This window comes from Sceloporus undulatus, chromosome 1, assembly GCF_019175285.1.
Source record: "Sceloporus undulatus isolate JIND9_A2432 ecotype Alabama chromosome 1, SceUnd_v1.1, whole genome shotgun sequence".
Classification (NCBI taxonomy): Eukaryota; Metazoa; Chordata; class Lepidosauria; order Squamata; family Phrynosomatidae; genus Sceloporus; species Sceloporus undulatus.
Window position 1 is genome coordinate 51,104,137 of NC_056522.1, and position 25,314 is coordinate 51,129,450.

At 42.1% G+C, this 25,314-nt stretch overlaps 1 protein-coding gene across 1 annotated transcript in view; it reads left to right on the forward strand.

Annotated features, from left to right (window-relative positions):
* The first annotated feature begins 1,448 nt into the window (after positions 1-1,448).
* LRFN2 (leucine rich repeat and fibronectin type III domain containing 2) overlaps positions 1,449-25,314 on the forward strand; it is a 93,056-nt gene continuing 69,190 nt past the window's right edge. The window contains 2 exon segments of the mRNA XM_042463946.1: positions 1,449-1,526; positions 7,610-9,002. Of these exon segments, the coding sequence (XP_042319880.1) occupies positions 7,630-9,002 (1,373 nt within the window). The 5' untranslated portion in view covers positions 1,449-1,526; positions 7,610-7,629.

Below are 25,314 nucleotides of genomic sequence, written 5' to 3' on the forward strand. Positions count from 1 at the left end.
TGGGCCTCCCTCCTCTCTTTCGTGGCCAAGAGGTTGGGCTTTGGGGCTTTACTGTTGGTTTGTTTTTAAATATGTTTTTATTGGAATTGTTTGTATTTTAATTATGTTGTGAGCCGCCCTGATCGGAGGAAGGGCGGCATATAAATAAAAATATTATTATTATTATTATTATTATTATTCATAATTAATACAGTTTGACACCACTTTAACTGTCATGGCTCCATCCTATGGAATCCTGGGGTTTCTAGTTTGTTGTGGCACCAGAGCTCTCTGACAGAGAAGGCTAAATATTTCACAAAAGGATAAACACCAGAAATGGGGCCACCCGACTCAGCGGGCTGGGCTGGTTGTCCTGCCGGCTAACTGTAGTGTGTGGCGATGGCTCCCGGCAGACTCTGGCCCCCAGCATGCCGTGCAGGAGGTTTTCAGGCCATGATTTGCTGGCTAGGGGCTGAAAAGGGAAGCACTTCCTCCAGGCACCTGGACTACAGGTCCCAGGAGGCACCAGGGCTGGAAGTGCCTCTCGATTTGGCAGTGGCGGCCCTGGTGTCACCTGGGTTTGGGAGGGGTGAGAGGGCAGGACTCCCACTCCATCTTAGCCCCTGATAGAGTGGCCGGTCTACTTAAGGCCACATGGGCTGGGGCCTTGCCGCCATTCCCTCCCCACCCACCCAACCTTGGTTTGGGATTGGGAATATCCTGTCACAATTTCCAGGGTGGTTGGAAGTTGCCATAGGTTTTGTATCTGTTGGGGATGGTTTCCAGAGCTGCATAGCACTGGATCAGGAGTCCAACAGGGACACAGGAGTGCTGAGAGGGCAGCGATGTCACCATTGTTGGGGCAGCATCGATTTAGCATCCCCTGGTGACAAGGCACAGAGATGCAAACATGCAAACATTCGAATAACTGTATAATTACAGCGCTATAGAAATAAAGTTTAATAATAATAATAATAATAACTGATTTCCATAAGATATCAGGCACTGGTAACTGGTTAGCCCCTTGACATCCTGAAGCTTGGCAATGACCAAGCAAATGGGTTCATCGATCAATCAAGGATTGATGGATGACAGATCCAGACCTTACGCATTGGAGCTAACCCTATGTTATGGTTATGTTGTTGTTTAATAAAGTTGTAGCCTTTTCTTGCCAACTATTGGTGTATGTGGTCTTTCTTGCAGCAGCTCCCCTTCCATGGCAATTCCATAGCATTGAGCTGTGACGGTTAAAGTGATGCATCAGTTCTACAGTGCAGATGTAGCCCTATTGTCTTTCACTTTGCTGAGCTTTATCTCCGTACCACTCAGACCAGTGATAAGTTAGCTTTACTGAAGAGGAAATTGCGACCACACAAATCTTAGGTGTTGTCTTTTGTTAACTAGCTTGTTTACTTATTTCAGCTTCTTCCTGGCCTCTCTGGAATTATGCTGGCCCCTGATATTATTCAGGAAGCTTTGAGAAGTGGCCCAAGCAATTGTTGTAATCACAACAATTAAGTCTCATTTTTGCACAAGACAGATTTAAGGTATGTCCAGTAAAAATGGTGGTGCTGCTAACAGACTTTCAATCTGCTAGAGATACTACTGGGATGTCTACCTCTCTTTTTTGGCTGATGGGAATTGTGGTTCAAAACATCTGAAGGACTTGGGAAGCCTGCTTTAGGAGAGTAAGGATGTGTTGCTACCCATTTGCCACAATTATTCTCTTTCTGGGGCTTCTCCACAGTTTTACTTCTCAGTATCAGCCTGTTCCCAGGAGTGCCGTGAAACATAACAGCATCTCCCCAAACTGTAGTTGGGGAAATGGAACACACTTATTGCACAAGAAACTCTTTTAAGTGCAGTTTTGGTCTGGCTGATAAGGAAAGTAGGTGGGCAAAAAAAGTTCTACTCATTGCTAATTAACGGTATCCATCTCTTTTCTCCAAATTGTTTTCTAAATTCCCATTTTGTTTATAGTTACAGCTTCTAGGATAATATACTAAATTAAAGCACTGGAATATAATTATACTTAAGATTCCAAAAGCCGACTGTCTGTTAGTAATGGATAAATACAAAGCACAGGGCTTTGCTAACCGTGCCACAGATTTGCATAAATAACATGGCTACAAAAACATTGGATCATGTTTTAATATAGAAGGTAAAGTGAAGCTAAACATATTCCACATTTCTCAGAAATATCCAATATTTAGCCACAGGGATTAATAAACCAAGCTATTTCAATCTTTTCTCTTTCCTCCCCATCCCAAATTAATAGGGTAACATGTGCCTGCATCGCAACAATTGTAAGCCAAAAAATTCATTTGATAAAAAGAAGCCTTGTATGTGATGAGACACTAAAATTATCTTCTTTTTCAATAAATTTAAAACATCATATTGTTCAGCTTAGCCAAACATTTCTAGAAGATTATCTGATCCCATGCTCTCTCACAATCACTTAGGCTTTGGCTGCATTGGTCAAAGTTTTATTGTATTTTTTTTATCTGTGAGCTGCCTTGGGTCTCTTCTGGGAGATAGGTGGCATACAATGAAATAAATAACATAAACAATATAAATAAACAAAATGAAGCCCATTTCTCTCCCATTAAGGCAGCCTCCTGTTCAAACAACAAACGACCCAAACCCCAGTTCTGTTGCAAACAGTCCAGATGATGCCTGGCATGTTCCGTTACAGAACCAGAGTATAACACCCTTAACATTAATTTTAAAAACTTGCCTCTTACTCTGGAATTTCTGGGAAGCTCCAGAGCCCTCCATTCCCATGCTAGGGGAGCTCTCTGCATGGGCATCCCATTGATCTGCCCAGCATGTCCATTGTCACTGTTGATCACTCACTCTGAGGTCAGCACAAGGAACCCAGCCATGTGATCATTGTTGAGTGCCTCATTTTGACCTCAGATGTGAGCAACCCATGGAAGTGATGGTCACCCTGGGCAGCTCAATCTGGCATGTGTGCAGATAGCCCCCCCACACACACACACACATGGGAACAGAGGGCATGTAACGGGGCAGGTTGTGGCAGGTCTGGGGCCAAAAATTTACTGGACATTTTTTCCCAGTAACTGGAATGAGATTCACTTTGAGACTTGTCACCATTTTACCCCCTGTGCTCTCCAGTATTTGTCTCTCCTATGAGCTGAATTTGCCAATATGCAAGAGACATGCACAAATGTACTCTTGTCATAGTTCTAGAACCGTGGACTTTCTGCAATTCATTAGAGTACAGCAACCTATTGGGGTGTGGATGGGTGGTAGAGAGCATGGTGATGACTGTAGAACTGAAGCCAAAAACAGATGGTGGTAAAGGGGTGGCTTAACGTCACCCTTTTGAGTGCTGAATCAGGACTGCGGCAACTGCACACTGCTGCCCTGATCCAGCATTTTCCTGTCACAAAAAGAAGCAGCAGAAAGCTGCCCTTTTTGTGCCAGGAAAAAGGTGCCTTTGCTGTGCTGTGGTAAATTTTCTGCATTTTGGCAGTTCGCGGCGTCTAAACGCTGCACCGCCAAAATGCTAAAACACTACCCACCATCTGGTTGGGCGGGCAGTGTGATGCCAGCTTAGGGGCAGAGTCAGGGTGTGCAGCATGCAGGTGTATTTTACTGGTGTGTTTAGCCCCTAAGATTCCAGGAGATCAGGGTCTGAATCTCCTTTCAGTCATGGAAAGACCCTGGGTGACCTTGGGGGAGGAAGGCAGTGGCAAAACCTCCTCCAAATAAATCTTGCCAAGAAAATTCTGATACGACAAACAAACCACAGAGGAAAATATGGTGGGAATGCAATGTCCATATCCAGATGCTATAGGCTCAAGGGTCTACTGTACTATTTGGAAGAATGAGACATCCTACCTAAATGGCAGATGCTAAGACTTAGCTATGGTAGTTCCCTAGCTGTTTCTTCTTGGCCTCTGGTTGTTTCCTTCTTTTGGAGATCAGAGCTGTGTGTACCACATAGTAAATTGTGTAGTCTTCAAGTGAGACTGTGAACCTTAGGAAGATTGCCAGTCTAGTTGGGTTTTGTACATGGCAGTGCCATCTTCGCTTTTGTCTCAAGTAACAAAGTTTCTTGGACTGGCCTTTCCATGGCTCATTTTTAGTGTATTGAAACATTTTCATTCAGTTCAAAGAGAAAAGTTCACAATTTAAATATTTGGCTGAACAGGGATCATTTCTAAGATAATGATATTTGAAAAAGTCTAAATCTCTCTTTGATTTTTAGATCAAAGATTTTAGATCACTGGTTCTGTGTCCTTCCTCATCATCAGTACTAACTATTGCAGATATGATAAAGAGATGAGTTTCTGTCCTAGTTTACTTCTTATTTAATTACATGGCTCTTATCCAAGCAGAATCTAGCAGATTAATATTTTGATTTTTACAAAACATTAGAATCAAGTACCCCCTCCCCTCCACCCTCCTCCTCCTCCTTCTTTCTCCTCCTATCATTCCATATCATGTATCAGGGTAGTGTGATTGCTATTGACTGATATGTAATGTTTTAGAATGATGAGAGTTACTCATATTGAGCTCCTGCTGAAGTTGCACTGATAGAAATATGAGTGTATTATACAGGAGTATATCACACTGAGCTTTTTGGTGGTGTTGTGGCTCAGTTCCAGCCCACTTCCGAAGTGATTGCACTTCCAATGATGCAGTTTCATGTCATAAAGTGACTGTTTTATCAGACGCCATTGATTTCTGTGGGAGCCCCTTGCAAAGTGCTTCAGCAGTGTTTCTGAAGTCACCCCTCATTTTGGTAAAAACGGGAAAAAAGTGACTTCAGAGAATTCGCATCCAGGCTGCCTTCAATTGCACTGCGATTTGGTCTGGTGTGGAAAAGCATTCCGATGCCACCCCTCTTGCCTCCTGCTTCCTGCTCTGTCATTCCCCTCCTCCTCCTTCATGCCATCTCCTCCTCTCTGCCAACCAGCCGATCCCATCATCCCCTGCGTCCTTGTGGACCCCGATCTGCTCCCCTCCTTCAGTCTCCCACCAATCCCATCATCCTTGTCTTCTTCTAGACCCTGATCTGCTCCCCTCCTTCAGCCTCCCACCAATTTCATCATCCCCTGACTGCTCCTGCATCTCGATCCTGGCCCCAGGGAACCCCAGCGACTTATCCCATCATCCTCTGACTGCTCCTGCATCCTGATTCTGGCCCCAGGGACCCCCAGCAACCTATCCCATCATCCCCTGACTGCTCCTGCATCCCGATCCTGGCCCCAGGGACCCCCAGCGACCTATCCCACCATCCCCTGACTGCTCCTGCATCCCGAACCTGACCATCATCCCCTGACTGCTCCTAGACCCCGATGAAGGATGACAGCTAAGGAGGGGGCAGGGAAGGAGGACAGCGTTCAGAGCCCCACTGAGCATGTGCAAGGGGGCCGATTCGAATTGTTGACTCCTCAAAGTATGCTCTGGTGTGGTAATACAATGTGCACTCACTCCCCTTTGCTTGAGTCCGCATCACGTGACTTGCTTGGTATCGAACTGACTTCGCTTGCCCCTCACTTCAGAAGGACAACAGCAAGGCAACCAGGTGTGGAAAAACATCACATTTTAACCTCAATCCGCATTGCTAGAGAGGAGTGACTCTGCATCTGGTGTGAAAAAACATCACGCTTTGCATTGCTAGAACAGGAGTGACTGTGGATCTGAGCTGCAAACCCCCCTCCCCCAATGTGTGATAAGGTCCACAGTTTGCTCAAATTCACAGAAGCTAGTTTGAATTTATAATTGGGCTATTGTTTCAGTATTTATTTGTTTTTATCCCATTGGAAATGAGTCCCAACCAATATGTTACACTATGGTACATACTATTGATGCTCCCAGATTTACAGAATAGGTGGAATAGAGAAAAAAAAACCTCAATGAACTCCAAAATAAAAGCTATGAACTGCAGTGACATTCAGAGGGATAGAACTGGGTGGGCATCAGATGACGCAGAGGCTGAACAGACTGCTCCTAAGGGGTGGCCTGGAGCCGCCTCTTTCTTTGCCAGTTTGGGGCCATGGCAACTGCATAACATGTACCCAATCTGGCCTTTCTGTGACTCCTTTTTGCACCCTGGAAAGGGTGCCATAGCTGCCAGTGCTGCAGCTTTTTGGTGCTCCTTTAGTGCTGCATCATCTGGATGCAGCACCAGAGGAGCACTGTGTGGTGGGGCATATGGTGTCATGCTAACATGGGGGCGGAGTTGGGTCCTGCATCATGCAGACACCATACCCCCACTCCGCCCCCATGCCAGCCTTTATGGCCAGTCTGTTGAGGCTCTTAATCACCTCCTGAGAAATATAACTCTACAACATTCCTTTTCAGATGACATTTTGAACAATGTTTCAAGGGAAAGATATGTAATGGATAACAGGAGCGTTGAGTGCATAGGCCGAATAAGTTAATTCTTTTTTTGCATTCTGGTTTCCTTACTGCCACATCTAGCAAGTCCAATGGATGTCCTGACTGGAGGATCCTGGAAACTGTAATCCCACAACTAACTTATGCAAACTCTAGTTAAGTGCATTCTAGGATTTGCTTCAGTGGTGAAGACAAAAGCTATTTTCAGATCGTAGTGCAAAATACAAAAGTGTGAGCAGCATTGTGGTGGCAACATTTGCCCAAGCTGAGAAGCATTTCCTTAAATAACTGATGATCCTGCACACATAAAACCATATTCATGTTGGAATCTCTCTGCCCTTTCAGAGCTTGTAACCATGTGGAAAGACCACTGTGTGCATACAAATTTGCATGAATAGGAGTTATACAGACAATGACAAAAAAGGATGTAATATCTATGCAAACATCTCCAGGAAGCAGGTCTTTGTGAGTCACAGCCTCTAATAGCAAGAATTCTGGATTCCATGGAAGCCTAAACACATATAATGGTATGTGTGAAGGCTTCCACTCTGCAAACAATGTGTGCTATATGTGGAGGCACTAAGGGACCTGAACATCAGTGCATGTGACATCTGGAGGTGGAATTACTCATGTGGCCCTGTCTACACACATGTGCTCCTTTACATACTTCTAATATCTTACAAGGGGGGCTAATTATGTTCATTTTGACCAGAATGGTACAATTTGCATTATTCTAACATTGTCCCAGACCTGTCAGATGTTTCATATAAACTGAACATCCTGGCGCATTCCCCTGAATTCTCTTTAGCCTGCACAGTTTCTCCAGCAGACAAATAGGATTTTCTGGAGATAGGTAGCATGAAAATATTTCCTCCACAGGAAGAGCTTCAGTTCCCTTGATTAATTAATATTTTATTATCATCTGTGTAAATAAAGATCAACTCTCAGCACAACACAAAACATGAGCAGCTGTTGTTATCATTATATACAAAAAGTGGCAAAAATCTTTTTAAAATCACCCGAAAAAGACACAAGGAATAATGATATTGTTATAACTATCGAAATGTATTGGGCACACATTGTTTGTGGTGATAAAACTTTGCTTTAAATTGAGTTTAAAAAAATCTTGATTTGTATGTTGTTGTTTGTTTTTAGGGTTCTTTTAATTTTTTAAAAAAATATAGAGTCATGGTAGTTTGAGATACCTGGATGGAAATACCATTCTAATGTGTGATTTCTCCTCTAATTTTTTCAGGTTCCGTTGTGTGATTTACCATGGAAAAATTGTTCTGTAGCATCCTGGTGTTTGGAGTGGCTGTTGTGGTCAACGCTTGTCCAAAATACTGTGTCTGTCAAAACCTTTCTGAGTCACTGGGAACTCTTTGCCCATCCAAGGGACTCCTTTTTGTACCACCAGACATTGACAGAAGGACTGTTGAACTTCGGCTTGGAGGAAACTTCATTATTAACATCAGTAGGCAAGACTTTGCAAACATGACTGGACTTGTTGACCTCACATTGTCTAGGAATACTATCAGCTACATACAGCCCTATTCTTTTGCTGACTTGGAAAGCCTACGCTCTTTGCACTTGGATAGTAACAGACTGCCTGATATTGGGGAGGACATTTTGAGGGGTCTAATTAATCTTCAGCATTTGATTCTAAACAACAACCAGTTGGAATATATTTCAGATGAAGCCTTTGAAGACTTCTTGCTCACCTTAGAAGATCTGGATCTTTCTTACAATAACCTCAGAAGTATTCCTTGGGAATCTATAAGAAAGATGGTAAACTTGCACCAGATCAGTTTGGATCATAATTTGATAGATTATATTACAGAGGGGACCTTTGCAGATCTTCAGAAATTGGCCAGGTTGGATCTAACATCCAACAGACTTCAGAAGCTTCCTCCTGATCCCATATTTGCCAGGTCCCAAATATCTCCATTAACCTCAACTCCATTTTCTTCACCTTTATCTCTGAGCTTTGGAGGAAACCCTTTACACTGTAACTGTGAGCTGCTTTGGCTTCGGCGTCTTGACAGAGATGATGATATGGAAACATGTGCTTCTCCTCCAGGTCTAAAAGGGAGGTACTTTTGGTATGTCCGGGAAGAGGAGTTTATTTGTGAGCCCCCTCTAATTACTCAGCATACACATAAGCTGTTGGTTTTAGAAGGACAAACAGCCACTTTAAAGTGCAAAGCCATTGGAGATCCATCTCCTGTTATTCACTGGGTGGCACCAGATGACCGACTGATTGGGAATTCCTCACGGACAGCTGTTTATGACAATGGCACCTTAGAAATCCTGATTACAACTTCCAAGGATTATGGGAAATTCACATGTATAGCAGCTAACGCTGCAGGAGAGTCCACTGCAACAATTGAGTTGTCCATTGTCCAGCTTCCACATCTCAGCAACGGTACAGGCCGAGCTGCTCCACCTAAATCAAGACTGTCTGACATCACCAGCTCCAGCAAAACAAATAGAGGAGAAACCAAGGGGCCACCAGAAAGGGCAGTTTTGGTCTCTGAGGTGACAACTACCTCAGCATTGGTCAAATGGACGGTGAGCAAATCGGCACCAAGAGTTAAAATGTACCAGTTACAGTATAACTGCTCGGATGATGAAGTTCTAATTTATAGGTAAGTCTGACTTGCTGTCAGCTTTTCTTCTAGGAAGAGAAATGAAGGGGTGGCAGGTGATCTGGTTGAATGAATCATAATGTCTGCCTCCTATGATAGACTTGTCAGAGTACACAAGAACTGAAAGAGAACAAATTCCCTGTCCACCGCCACCTCTGCCAGAGTGGTGACACATGTTAGGAAATTACAATGGGAATCCTTGTAACAGAATGTACTTCTCATGTTTATAGTTTTTGTTCTTAAGTGGCATTCCTAAAAGTCTGGTACCATGAGGCAGTCTCCATTTGCAAATGTCACTTCTTTAGCCTGCATGACCCATTGTCATGTGTAGAGGGGAATTGTAGTCTAAAAATTAATATTTTCAAGATCTGGTACGTTATTATTTTCAAGATGTGGTAGATTATTAACAGATTAAATCAGGGGTAGGCAACCTTTTTGAGCCGGGGGCTGGGTTGCTGTCCCTCAGACAACTGGGGGGGGGGGGGGGCCAAGCCAAAAAATAAATAATTAAATAATTTTTAAAAAAATTAAATATATAAATAAACCAGGACAAATGTAGGACAAAATTTTCAAACGGAAGACACTTTTTTTAAAAAATGGAGGACACGCGAAAAAATTTGCTGATTTTTTAAAAAATGTTAATATAAATGCATGTTTCTGAGGCTTCTATAGACAATTGCCCCCCAAAGGCCCCGGCGGCAATCGGCGGCAGGACCAGGCTGGGGCCGGACCCAAGGCCTTGCCGGGCCGCATCCGGCCCGTGGGCTGCAGGTTGCCTACCCCTGGATTAAATTATTTTTTCTCCTTACTCCAGCAAAATTCAGTTACCTCATTTATGAGGTGTCAAAAATGCCTTATGCTATATGTTGCCCCATAGTATTACATAATAACAATGGAGGATGATGACTCCAATATCAGTAGGGCAGTGAATCCACTCTCTATTTTTATTCAAACTTCAGATACATCATTCAAGAATCGGATCTTGTTCAGGAATTTGAGTTTTTCTCCTTGTATCACTCCTTTAAAATTCAGTCTAAAATCCAGAAAAACTTTACTGCCCACAAACATTGGACCCACCATCCTCCAAAACAGATGCTTCCTTGAATATGAATGATTAGATTGTTCACTCTCAGTTTCTGTGAAGAAGTCTCACAGGCCTAGTTTACAAGCTAGTGCTACTGTGTTCATGACTCTTGATCATGTACATTTGTATTCACATTAAGAAAAGGAACACATGTCTGCAGGGACTGAAAACTAAGCCCCAGATATTGTTTTCTGGTCTGACCAGAGAGCGGGAGTTTGTTCTGCTCTTCACCACAGAAGGGGAACTGTCTGATTTATTTTTTGTATATTTCACAATATCCACATTTTGTATGGAATCACTATCCTTCCACTGTCAGTGAAGATTACTGATTTTAGAGGATGGGAGAAGGGTACAAATAACATACCACAGTGACCTTCCAGAACCTTTCATCCAGACTGCAGGGTGCCTCTATTTAGAGTCATTCTTGGGTTGTGTGCAGGAGATTTCAGGGTTGCAGTGACCTCCTGAAAATTAGTACACCTGGGAAGCAATCAGAAATGTTTCTCATCAGTCCTGCCAGCTGGATGAAGCTTGAAGTTCAACAGATTGCAAATCGCAGGTGCTGAAAAATTTTGTGTGCCGGTGTTATTAAGATTAATGGCAGTGCTGACCAGCAGAGCATAGATCTAGTCCCCTGGATTTTCAACATATAACCCTTTTCTCAGTATCTGGATAAAACTAAATGGTCTACTGAGAACTATAGTAACTGAATCCCTGTGGGAGGAGAAAAAGACCAACAGCACAATCTGTAAAGGCCTAGGCTCAGATAAATATCCTCAAAGGTTCAAGTGGTACTTAAGTGCGCCTAGCCCCATACTCTGTCTTTTTTAAAAAAAACTGTAAAAATCTACCACATGAAATCTACAGAGGCCAAGACTGATGTGATGCTGTATCATTGGAGATTATCACACAAGGGATGTCCCATCCCTGACTCGTCACTGTCCCATCCTTCCCATGTGATCGAAGGAAGGACTTTCACACTGCATTCATGGTTATCCTATCCAGGAAGTGTGAATGACTGCGATGGTGCTAAAGACTTTGATGAAGTCGTGCTGATCCCATCATTAACCTGGCATTAACCCATTATTTAAATGTCATTGACTGGCATTTTATATTAATGGAAGTTTGTGTTAATACAATTCTGCTTTAATAACAGGTTAATGGTGGTCGGCACAACAATTTGAAAACCTTGTGTGCCATCGGGGTTAAGGATGGGATAAGAACAAGGGAGCAATCCCATCTTTATCTCGTCTTCATGTGATAATCTTCATTGTGCACACAGGCCAGCCAGGCCAATACCACATTGGCCCCACTGGCCTGGCCTGCTCCATGCCATTGCCACTAATGCTGAAGCCTTATGGCCAAGCAGCTCTCTGAGAGAGTCTGCCCAACATGCTGGCACTTCTGGTGAGGTCAGATCTGGGTACCCTGCAATGGGAGGGTTGCTCTTATCCCTTCTTCTTGATCACATGGGTGCCCACTCTGACCATGGAAGAAACTGTGACACTCAAGGCAGGCTTTACATGGAGGTCTTGTCCAAGAGGAAGTGATGGTGGCTCTAAAAACAGGCCATCCCTTTTCCCCACAATGATCAGCGCAAGGAAGGGGGAGCAAACTTTATGGTGCTACATGGCTCTGTTGTTTTCCTGAAAAAGATTAACATGTCCACATGGTCCACACTGGAATGGTGAAAAAGACATCTGGAGAAGTGTGCTGCACTCACCAAAAGCTTATCTCAAATAAAACTGATACTGCAAAGACTCTTTATTGAATTAGGACCTCTGAGTTATCTGTAGGCGACATTTTGACTGAGCCACAGATCTTGCCAACATTCTGTAAATGAGTCTGAACCAGTGTAATTTCCCAGGAAATTTTACAATTCCAACTTCACCAGGAGTCTGAATTGGGGGGGGGGGGGGGGAACCAACATATTTGGGCTACAGCTTCCAGTGTCCTCCCATTGGCATGAAGGATACTGGGAGTCATAGACCTAAATGGTAAATTTTCCCAGTTTTACCCAGAATAAATGCAGAGGCAGTACTTCCTCCATATCTTTTGAGAGAGGATGAAGCAGATGAGTTACAGTTATAGTTACAGTTACATGACTGATTCTGAGAAGGCCAGAATTGACTGGGAAAGAACTAAATGGGGTTTATGCTTCAGAAAGAAAAGTTATATAGTGTAGGCCGGAAAAGAAAAGCATGGTACTGAGGTGAAAATAATTTTTCACTCTGAAATCATGAACTTTTCCTCCTTCTTGGCAAAACACTTGACAAGAGAGTGGGAGGGAACATGCTACCATGTTGCCATTTTAGAAGATATAATCCACAGTGTGATGCACTGCCTACTATTCACTTGGCAAAGTGTTTGCCAAGAAAGGATAAAGCTTATTATGCATGTTATGCAGCAGCATTAGCCTTATAAGATTTTCATACCAGCACTTACCGTGGGCTAAGCGCTGGTAAAATGCCAGTAAAACATTTGTGAAGTGTGTGTGTGTCTCAAAGCCTGATGCGCTTCCTAAACATCAGAGAATCACCCCCTCACTTTCAGTGTTCCTGAATCATTCAGGAAGCAGCCATTTCCCATTAACAGAAACTTTGCGTTCATAGGAAATTGCTGCTATCCGAACGGTTCAGGGACGCTGGAAGAGCGGATGATTCCCTGACATTTAGGAAGCACGTCAGACCTTCACACACATGCGCTTCCCAAACAATTTACCAGTGTTTTAACAGTGCTAACCCCACGGTAAGTGCTGGTATGAAAATCTTCTTAGATATTAGGAAATTAGCCTTAAGAAAAAGGGAAATGGGATCCTATCCCTAAATACTAGATGAGTCATAGAGCAAAAATAACAGCTACTGGTGCATTGTTTATTTTTTTCTTGCCTTTTCCTCAACCCAGAGACACGAGGCTGATGATAAAAATTAAAGCAGCTACAATTTAAAAAAATCATCAAGAAAATATTCAGAAAGCTAAAATATAATTAAACAATCAGTATAATTAAGGACAATGAAAAACATATCCATGGAAAAGAGAAAAAAAATTAAGAGCACTACAGTATAATGGCTAAAAGCTCACTTTTAAATAGATTTCTATTATACATTGCCAAGAAGAAGGAGGATGGAGGAAGATAGATTTGCACATGCTAATGCATTTAGAGAGATGCAAATTTAGAAAAAAGGGTTACATTTTAAATAAATCTATAATGCATCTTACCATAATGGGGAAGCTTATGCAGCTGGCTAACCTACTTTCTGGGCCAGTGTGAAATTGTATGGGGCTCTACAAACTGCCCCTAAGGGGCATGGTACACCATCCCTTTCCTGACCAGATTGGGGCTGCAGCATCCTCATGCTACGGCCCCAATCTGACCTTTGGAGGGTACAAAAAGGAGCTGCAAGAAGCTGCACCCGACTCCACCCACAGGGCAGCTTTTCAGGCCGGTCTGTATAGGGCCTATGATTCAGGGAGACCAGGGTTTGAAAATCCCCACTCAGGCATGGAAAGGTACTGGTGTCATTGGGCAAATCACACTCTCTCAGCTTCCAAGGAAGGTGAAGGCAACCCCTTTTGCCAAGAAAATCTGCAATAGATTTATTTATTTTTATTTATTTTATTTGTTTACTTTATTTGTATGCTGCCTTTCTCCCAGGCTGGAACCCAAGTAGACTTCCATGACAACAAATTAATAATGTTTACAAAACGTTTTAAACATTTTTTTTTAAATTCTACATTTAAACACAATAAAACTGATTAATAATAATTCAAAAGTTAAAAATAGATAAAGCATATACAGTGGGCCCTCCTTATCCATGGATTTGCCATCAATGGATTTTGAGCATCCGTGGATGACAAGCCTGTGGGGGTGGGGACAGAGGAGGAGGAGGAAGGTGCAGCGTGGCATGGTGCATGGCAGGAGGAACAGAAGGAGGAAGATGAGGCAGGAGGAGGAGGAGAAAGTCATGGCATGGTGCAGTGCAAGGTGGGAGGAAGAGGAAGGCATGACGCAGGAAAGAGGAGGATGAGAAAGAGGAGGAGGAAGGGGCAGTACAAGGCTGGAGGAAGACAAAGAAGAAGGTGAGGCAGGAAGAAGAGGAAGAGGAGGAAGGCGCAGAGCAAGGAGGAGAAGGAAGCGGCACTGAGGAGAGGTGGAGGAGAAGGGAGAAGAAAAAGGTGGTGGGGGAAGAGGAGAAGGAGGAGGCAGCTCCTCCAAAGTGCCATTGTTTTCAGTGGTGGTGTGGCCACATGACTGTGCTACCATTGAAGTCAATGGGATTTGAGCATCCACGGATTTTGGCATCTATGGAGGAATCTGGAACGGATCCCCTGCTGATACCGGGGGCCCACTGTATCTATATTAAGAAACTCCCCTGCTTAAGCATTAAAAGCATGCTTAAATAAAAAAGTTTTTTGCTTGCTGGTGAAAGGTAAACAGAAAAAGGGCCAGGCTGGCCCCCAATGGAACTGAGTTCTAGAGGGTGGGAGCAGCCACTGAGAATGCTCTCTTGTGTCCTTACCAAGGAAGCCTATGATGGTGGTTGGATCAAAAGAAAGCCTTCCCTTGATGATCATAAAACTCTGGCAGGTTCGTATGGGGATATAGGTTTGCCTTAGTGTTGCCATAAGTGAGATATACTTGAAGGCACAGAACAGCAGCAATCTGCTGACCAGATGCCCGTTGTTGGTGGGCAATATCAAGCCCTCTGAGCTCTCATCCCATGGTGCTACACCTTTAAACCTGACTTAGAATGTAGGCAGCTTTCCAGAAGGAACAAGAGTGGGCACAGGGATTGTATACCTTGTTTTATATATCTTCATGGAAACTTTCTTTGAAATAAAGCATATTCTCTCTCCACCACTTGTTTTTAAAGAAAAAAAATGCTCTTTTGGTTGGAACTCAGAGGGCTTGGGACTGGGTGATGTGACCGCCTTCTCTGATGTCTCCCACCCTGACAAATCCTCAAATACAAGACCAGGGATGAAGGGATACATGCTGTTCTTCATTTTGCAGGCAATGAAAAGTTTTCTCAACACTCAAAAAATCTAATTCAGAAATACAGCAGTGAAGATTTTGTGCAGTTTTTTTCCTGACCATTGTACATCAAGTGTTCTAGGGCAGTGATGGCGAACCTATGGCACGCGTGCCAGAGGTGGCACTCAGAGCCCTCTCTATGGGCACACATGCTGTCGCCCCAGCACAGAGTTTGCCAGAGTTTCTTACTAGAAAGCCAGAGGGACATGGCACTTTGCAATAAATAAGTGGGGTCGGGGTTGCAGTTTGGGCACTCGGTTTGTAAAAGGTTCTCCATCACTGTTCCAGGGAATTATTTTCTGTAAAATGTATGTGGCTTTTCAGCACAAAATTCACTTTCTTTATAACACAGAGAACATGTATTCTGCGCAGGAATCAGTGTATTTGAATGAAATAACATTTGTATTTCTGATAAGAAAAATTATTTGGTACACATCTGGAAGGGCAAACACAATGAGAATTCTGGGCAAAAAATAGTAAGCTTTCCCTGCTGTTAGGGGAATAAAGCCTAAAGAAATTACATTTTTTTTCCTGCATGTGAGTGCTTCTGGACTCGTCCCTGCAATTGTCATCCCAAGTTGATGCGACGGTCAGAAGCACTTGTTATCAACTTCAGTTGATATGCCAATTGCGACCCTACCTGGGCCAAAGGGACCTTGAAACGGTGGTACATGCTCTGGTAACCTCTCGTTTGGATTTCTGTAATGTGCTCTACATGGGGCAACCCTTGTACCAAACTCGGAAGCTTCAATTAGTACAAAACATGGCTGCCAGATTGGTCACCGGTCGTTCCAGGTTTGACCACATAACACCAATCTTAAAATATCTTCACTGGCTGCCTATTTGCTTACAAGTGCAATACAAGGTGTTGGTAATTACCTATAAAGCCCTACATGGCTTGGGTCCGAGTTACTTGAAGGACCGCATCTCCCCATATAATCCGCCCCGCACTCTCAAAACAACCGGGAAGAACTTGCTCGAAGTCCCTACTTCGAGATATGTTACTATTTCTCAGAGGGCCTTTTCAGTAACGGCCCCCAAGAATTGGAAATAGTCTTCCTGAGGAGCTCTGTCTCATTACCTCCCTTGAACTGTTTAAAAAGAGACTTAAAACCTTTCTCTTTAACCAAGCTTTCCCCCATGTACACTGAAGTTATATTCGATCCCCTTCTCCCTCTCACTTACATACACATATGAATTGGATTTTAATTGTATATTGTAATTAATGTAATGTGGTTTTAATTTTATGTTGTTTTAATAATTTTAGTATGTACACCGCTTTGATCACTGCGGAAAAGCGGTATAGAAATAAATATTATTATTATTATTATTATTATTATTATTATTATTAAAAATAGGTAAAGATTCCCACCCCTAATTTAGACAGTACAGTGGAGGGTCTGGCTGAAACCAGTGTATTATGATGCAACCCGCAGATGTGAAGCAGAGGAATCAGAAATGCTTTAGTCACATACTAGAACTCAAATATGGCCTAGCCTTGACAGTGAAAACATTGGGATTGCTGGCTGGAATGGTTCTATATTAACAAAGCCATGCTGAATAAGACACATTAATTCTGATCCTACTAAAGATGAAAGACATTGCCATGCTTAGCCCAACAATGTCCTGATCCATTGTTAGAGCTATGTTGGAAAGGCGAAATGATATGTCTGATCCTGGCATGTGCCTCTGAGACACATTTTGTAGCTATTGGTTTATGACAGATTTACACCCATTTTATTTTGCTGTATTTTCTAAGGGTGATAAAAGTAAGCCTACAAATTAAGAATTACTGCAACATCTCACTCTGTGGAATGGTTGCATTCACACTATAAACATGTATATTAAATATTTCTCAGATTTTATATTCCTCAAACACATTTTATGTCCCAGGGAGGATAATCTGTAAAATATATAAATGTCCCATATCTTAAGAGTATTTAAACAATGGTGAATGGATTCCTAAAACATTAGATTTTTTTATACAATTATTTAGCCTCAAGCCTAAAATAAATTTATTATGCGAGTCCCATTGCACTCTGTAGAGTATACTTCCAAATAAAATTATTTAGGATTAGGAGATTATATTGATTCTAATTTTTGCATTAGTTAGGGGATTTAGGATTTGTAGGAGATTGCTATCTCTATGAAGTTTTCTTATACCAAGTCAGACCATTGGACCATCTGAGAATAGAACATAAAAGGAAAGATTGAGGGAGATGGGCATGTTCAGCCTTGTGAAGAAAAAAAGACTAAAAGGCCATCTCAGAGAGGAGGTTGCAGGTTTGTTGCTTGCTGCCCCAAAGGGTAGGACTAGATCTATTGGTTTTTAATTATTGGCAGTAGATTTTGACTAAACAATAGAAGGAACTTCTTGATGGTATGAACAGTTTGGCAATGGATCCATTAGATAGAGAGGTGGTGGGGACAGTTGAGTAGGGAGTTGGACCTGATGGCTTATGAGGCCTCTACAAACTTTATGGTTCTATGATTCTATGAAGGACATTGATATACTTTTGTTGGATAAGTTAAGAATTAATCCAAAATTCCACAGTGTTGAAAAGCTAAGCACCAAAAAGCCCGACAAACAGTGATTGAAGGGAGAGTGAAGGGAAGTAATCAAACACATGAGGGATGTAATTGTTGCAGATTCCAAAGTAAACTTAACTGATTTGGAAATAATATACAGAGCATTGTTATCATCCATATTTAATACTTCCTTGGGCTGGTCTACATTGGCCAACATTCCAGACTTACCCCATATCCACTACTATTTGTTTATGTGATACAAGACCAGTTCTGTGGTGAGTCCACTCCTTTTGGCTGGTAGACCAAATTAAAATAAGTTCTCTTTTACTCTGGAGCTCTTAGGAAAATGCAGTGTTTTGTTGGCTGTTGCTGTATATGGACACACATGTATCATGCTAGATTACTCCTGAAGTCTTCTACTGCCACCCCACCCCAGTGAATCCCCACTGGAAAGTTGTGTGCTCTGAGGTCATCAATCATCATTGATCAGGCAAGTGATTGATAGCATCAGAGCAAGCAGTCCCACCCATTGAGCATTTTCCTGTTCACCTCCTGACTAGCCAAGCACCCATCCCCACTGTTAGCATGTCACTTGCCTGGCATTAGAATGAGGCACCAAGCCATGTGGTCAGCAATGTCGACTGTCCAATTGATCTGATGCCAGGGCAAGCCGGGATCCAGAGAGGTGCTTATTGATGGCAATGGTGGCACAAGGGAGAAGGATCTGGTGCAGCAGTGCCAATCCAGCTTCATTCTGGGGAAAGGTGTGGACAGGAAACTGCTGTCAGATCACTTTCATATCAGTACATATGGCACTGCCAGGTTAGATCTGGGGCAAAATACTCCAGACTGCACCTCGTGTATTTGTGCTGGTATAGATGTGTTTCTTGATATCTCAACACAAATTTAACTTCCAGATATAAAATTTGTGTCTGAAGAGAAAATAGTTTTAAATATAGAATACAATGCACATTCTGTGTGTGCACATTTCCTTCAGATTATGTGTATGAGGTGTATATGAATCAAAAATGAATTTTGTGTGTAGATTTGGGTCCTATCTATATCTCATTATCTATGCATATGCAAATACAAGTATTCCAAAATAAAACAAACAAACAAACAAAAAATACAACCCAAAATCCCAAACGCTTCTGGCCCCAAGAATTTCAGATAAGGGATACTCAACCCCCTCCCCCTCTGTGTGTGCAGTTACTGAAAAGGATAAGCAAAAGGCATACTGTGGCAACTTTTCCATGTAAGGAGGAAGATAAAAATTGATTTTGACAAGTATCATGGAAAGAGAGCATCACTTTGAAAGGAAATATGATATCTCTGTAGTATACCATGATTGCCTGCAATGTTACATACAGTTCAGGAGGTTATATGTATTTAGTTGTACTTCTGTTGCTAGCTCGTATTATTCCTTGTTGGACTTAACATGTGCTCAATTAATAGCTACAGTACTGTCTGCTGTGCTGAACACATTTGGGTGGTATGAAGAGACCTTGCCTGATTTCCACCTTCACAAAAGCTGATCTCAGCAGCTCCAGTGCAGTTCTATGCCTTTCATGCTCCTTTCTTGGGTCACAGCCTGCCCTTAACAATTAAACTTCCAGAGTTTAGACTTTGGGTAGCAAGCAGAATAGTTACTGGTTAAAATGAAATAAAAAAAAAATGAGGAAATGAATGGTCCAAAGTACTACTATCAAGTTGTATTTAGAGAAATGAAGAAAGTGAGCTTGTAAGAAAGAAAGTGGGCGGGGGGGGGGGGGGGGGGGGGGAGGAAGGAAAGAAAGATTGTTGTTTGGAGTACTAAAAGAAATTTCTAGGTCTAGGATTAGGACTTTCCTGCCTTCCATTTTATAAGTCCCATCCACATCTCTGGGAAATTAAGTTTAAAAAAACACTTGATCTAGTAATCTCTGAGTGTGCTTACCTCACAATAGGGCAATGAGACATGATTAGAATTTTGGTGGTGTGGTGACCATCCTGCTGCCCAATAATCTCCCTGCTGAGGTGGCAGAGATAGTCTTGCAGATAGTAACTTCTGAGACAGAATGTAGTCCTGTGATTCTAACATTGCTACTTTCCTTCTCCCATATGATTTTAAACATCTTTGCATGATGAAGAAGCCAGTAGAGCTTCAAAAGGTCCAATAAAGGCAGCACCTGTCCAGTTCTGATGGCTGAGTTTCAGTTTGTTCAATAAAATGATGTGGTCAAATTGCTTGGAGCAGAGTGCTTCTGCAACTGGAGCATAAACTTGGATTATGGTTATACTCATGGATTTTGCCTGAAATCTTATTGCTATTAATTAGTCAGGATTTGTATTATATCCCTCGGCTTTTTTTGCTACATTTCTGCTCACTATTAATGTCACTGCATTTGTTTTTAGATTTCCATTTCCTGAGTAAAACACTATGTAATTCAGAATGTCCAATACCTGTCTACTTCAGCTTGCTGAACCCAAGTATTGCTTATACTTTCCAGTTCTTGTTTTACAGTGTTTAACTTCTTTCCTTAGGCATCTATAACCCATGTTCCTATAATACATATTATTCATTGTCAGACTTTCCTTTCACCTTTGAGCACATCAAAAGCTGAAGTTCTTTCAGTTTGAGTCCAGGTTCATCATTAGCCACAGTGCTACTCATAGTTGTCATCTGCTGTACCCTAGAAGTTCACTGAGTGCCTACTGACCTGGGAGTCTCATATTCTGGCATTATTACTAGTTTTATGTTGGATTGTCTCATCATAGAGTTTTCCTGGTAAAATACATTTGAAATTGGTTTATCAGAAGCCTCCTTTTGCACAGTACTAACTAGTGGCCCTTTCCAAACAGACACCCTAGTATATACTCCTTACATACTAGGGTTGCCTGGGGGGGCATCTCTTTCAGACGCCCCCAACCCTAGTACGTACAGGGTACATACAAAATGGCAGCGCCCATTCTACATGGGAGCTGCCATTAGGACGTCATGGCCGTGCCGCCTCCAAACGGAGTGGCGTGGATGTGACATCCTGGCCCCGCGGAAGGACGCCTGTGGTGCCCTTTTCACAGAGCTGGAAGGAGCTCTGAAACGGAGCTCCTTCCTTCATTTGTGTCACTGGCTCAGCTTTCACATGGCTGCGCCAGTGACACAAAAGAGAAAGGGGCCAAGCGGCCCCTTTCTCTTTTTTCCCGCCACTGTCGGGGTGTCCTTGGGGCTTGAAGCCCCAAGGACACCCTGTTCCAGGCTGTGGGGAAGCTGCCTTTTGCAGCTTCCTGCAGCCTGGAAAAGCAGCGGATTGGGGCCTCAGGGCTGCCGCTGTGGCAGCTGAGGCCCCGATCCGTTGGGGAAAGGGGCAGGTACAGGCTGCCCCAAAGGGGCAGTCTGTAAACTGCCCATGTTAGCTATAATGCCACTGCCATGGTTTCTGAGCAGTCCTTTGCCAGTGTCCAGCTGGAATGTGACTCTCAAAAACAAAGCAAAAGAAGTTTTGTATGTTTGGTTTGTATGTTAGTACTCAGACTAAATGTAAGCCTTATTCAGCACCTTCCCAGACCCACACAAAAAGTAAAAATAAAACCGGTCATCTACTGTTGGCCAAGAGCCAGTGTGATACAGTGGTTTGAGTGTTGGACTAGGACTCTGGAGCCCAAGGTTCAATTCCCATGGAATCTCACTGGGTGGTCTTGGGCAAGTACACACTCCCAGTCCCACAAAACCCATGCCTTAAGTTGGAAACTACTTGAAGGCACACAGACTGTTGGTCATCAGTTTGAATACAGAGATTCTGTGGTTCACTTCTTGGAAGACAAGCCTTTACTTGATTTTTTGTTTTTTGTATTTGAAGAAGTATAATTTTATGTGATAACGTATTCATCTTTTAGATGCAAATGGGACTAGATTTAGTGCAGAGGTAGGACTAGCATGGCTTTTTAATAATAATAATAATAATTTGTTTTATTTATATACCGCTAGTAAGCTAATTTTCCCCCCAACAGTCTGGGTACTCATTTTAGCGACCTCGGAAGGATGCAAGCCTGAGTCGAGCTTGGGCCCTTTTGCTGGTCTTGAACTCGCAACCTTGTGGTTTCGAGTGAATGGCTGCAGTACAGGCATTTACCCACTGCGCCACCAGGGCTCCATTGTTGGAATGAAATGCCCAACAATCCTCAACACTGGCTATGAAGGCTGCTGGGAACTGAAGTAGAACATCTGGCAGCAGCAAAATTCTTACTTCTTATCTAATTAGTTTAATGCAGTTGGGACTAACCGTTTGATTAATGTAGTTATGACAGCAATTTTGATGTCCAAATTTGGATTCTAAAACCCAAATGGGAATTTTGTTTTAACATGTTCTGCCATTAAGTGTGAGTGATTGAATTACAACCAATCAGTTAAATAAGGATGCTCATCAATATTGCTGCTGTGTGGAAACAGGAGCCCTTCTCATTGATGGAGATAGGCTCCACTAGTCATTTTTTAAACCTTGTGAGTAATCATACAGTCATTGCCTGGCTCCAGATATCTGCAGTTTACTTTACTTGTGACAACCCATTATATATTTCATCCTGTAAGGTTAATGCAGAATACTGATTGCTCAGTTCCTAATATGCATTGGTCACTGAGTATGCCCGACACCAGTTTTACAGGGTCTGAAACAGGAAACATTTGAGGAACAACTGCATAATTCATTTCAGATAGAAATGAATGAAATGAAATGCAATGAAAAATAGACATGCTTTTGCTAAGGTTCTATCCTCCAAAGGCAGAAAACAATTGCTGATGTAAGCAGTCTCATCTAGTCCATGAAACTGATTCCATTGAGCAACTATAAGCCATCTCTCAAAATCCCAGTACTTAATTGATTTTTCAAATGACACTTGTTGAAAGCATTAAATGAGTGGTGGTAGAATTTTAACAGGCTTCTCCACAGCACAGTGCTGCTGCTTCTCCAAAGAGTGTCAGATGAGATGCTAAAATGTGGAGTTGTCCACAGCTGTTGGATCTCCTACATATTCATGGAATAAATATGGTAGAAAAGTAAAGGTGATTGTCTTGGACCTCTGACTCATTGCTGGTCTTGCTAGATAAACATAATTTTAGTTTGAAAATATGTGAGGAAAAAACAACTGCATTTTGTGCACAATGACATCCTAGTCAGTTGCACTTCTTTTAGAAATACTAAGGACTAGAAATGCCAAACATATACTCTATTATTCATTTGTAAGCTGGAAAATGGGTTGACAATCAGAAAACCCAGTTGGGAGGAATAACACATTGGTGAGTATTTTATAGTTTTCACCTGGTATTCACAAATTTTGAATCTTCTGATTTTTGTTTGCTTGTTTCTAAACACATTTTTCCTGCAAAATTGTTCATTAGTGTGCAAAAATATGGATTTTGCACAAAAACATGTTTTTTTTCTGAAGACCTTTTAATGTACATAAATTATGGCTTATGTACTGAAACTTAATTTTTTGTGCAAAGTAACTGTTCTCAAAAACAAATATCTTTAGGGACAAAATTGTGGTGTGTGATATGTGTATCTGGAAACATTTTTTGATGAAAATTGAAAAATGATTTATAAAAAAAATATTTTTTGTGCAAAAAGCCCACATATATTTCTCTGCAAATTAATTTCCTCACATACTTCAGAATCTGTGAATACCAAACAAAAATTGCACAGAAATGTTCATTTTCTCCCATAGCAGGGACAAAACTGTGGAAATTATTTGTACTCATATGCAAGCACAAAATAATTGAAGATTTACAACCCTATTGAGGACTAGTAGTTTTTTTAAAAGGTATTGTTTACCTGGTCCCTTTCGCAAATACATTTGACTGTGAAGCCATACCAGATAAGAGGTGTCAAAAATATTAAGTAGCAATGGAAAAATATTTTCTTTGGCTTGCCAGTCTTAATAAAAGTAGAATTTTCTCAACTCCTATAACTTTTTGAGGGGGGAAAAATATGCATCTCGTCTGAACACTTACATTATTGTGAGGCTTACAGGGCATTTTAAAATGTGCATAATTAAAAGGTGTAAAATTGAAAAGTACTATGCAGAAACATGGCCCAGACAGTGGGGGAAAGTGGCATAAATTAGATAAATTGCTGAAATGAGCATGCAAGTGCATTTGAGAATTTGCACATATTTCAGTATAGGAAGAAAAGGCAAAGTTTTGTAAGCAAGTATGAAGCAAAGACAGAAAGAAAGTGCAGATGGTATGTAGAAACAAGACTAAGAAAAGTTCACCTCTCTAATTTTTAGCTCATAGTCACATAATGCCTTGGTTTAAATGATGACTAGGCTGGTGGGGGGAGAGATTCATGTGGCCTTCTAGATATCATTGAACTACAACTCTCAGCAGGCTAGGCCAGCATAGCCAATGTTGAGGAATGCTTCGGTGCAACATCGGGAGGACTAAATAATTTCCATTTCTAATTGTAATTATAATCATATGGTCTTATTACTAAATAAATGAACTGGGAGTGTGTACAGAGGAACAGAGGTAGTGTACAGTCAATATTTAAAAACAAGAGTTGAGACTAGTAAAATGGAAACAGAGCAATAGAGAGATACTGAATTAGATGAAATAAGATAAGAATAAAGAAGGAAAAATTATAATCTAGCTAGATAAATGTGAAACAACCAGAAAAGGTGACAAACACTAGGGATGTGAAGAATACTCATTAGTAGTCACAGTCTCAGTAAAGAAAGGGTGTCTCTGTACTGGAGACATTCTGTCAAGGAAAAGGCCACAAAAAATTTGCATACTTTTGGACTTTGTTGGGGGAAATCAATTTGTGCAAAACAACATTGGATTTTCCTGTCTAGAAAATGTGGTTTGGGACAGCTAATGTATGTCTTGTGCAAAATGCACTGATTCCTGCTCATAATGATTGGGATTTCATAGAAAAATAAACATAAGACTGTCATCCCGTTGAGCAGTTACAAATGTGTTAGCTAGATTTACACATTTATAACCATTCAGTAAATGTGGCACTATTTCTATGAGCATGAATCACCCCAACCTACCATCAACAGCACTGAGTGATGAAGATCTGTTCTGCTGATACAGAAGGATGACATTCCCAATGTTCTCCTGTCAGCTACTTGTGGTGTGAAAATCAGCAAAGGGACCCTTGTGACTACTCATCATCCCACCATATTTTGCTGGTTGGAGGGGACTGAAGATATCACCCTGCAGTGGTCTGATTGCCTCTGTTCCTTGATGCTACTGCTGGCTGTTAAGGCAGGTTTGGGGAATTGGGTGAGGAGATGATACATGGGCGGGTTACAGACCGCCAAAAAATACGTAGTGACTACGTATTAGGGTTAGGAAGGTGCGGTACTTCCGCACCCCCCTAACCCTAATACATAGTCACTACGTATTTTTTGGCAACGGCCGTTCCAGACAGCCGCCGCCATGTTTACGTCTTGGACGCATAGCGTCCAGACGTGTTGCGGCACCTATGACGTCGCGAGTGCACCAGCGGCGCCTCGCGGCGTCATAGCTGCGCTGCGGAAAGAAGCTCCATTTTGGAGCTTCTTTTTTGCTCCGTAAGGGAGCCGCGCGGTTTGGCTGCAGTGGCTCCCTCACAGAGCAAACAGTGGCGGCGGCAGATCGCCGCAAAGCGGCAGTTTATAACCCACCATAGTTAAATATTTGT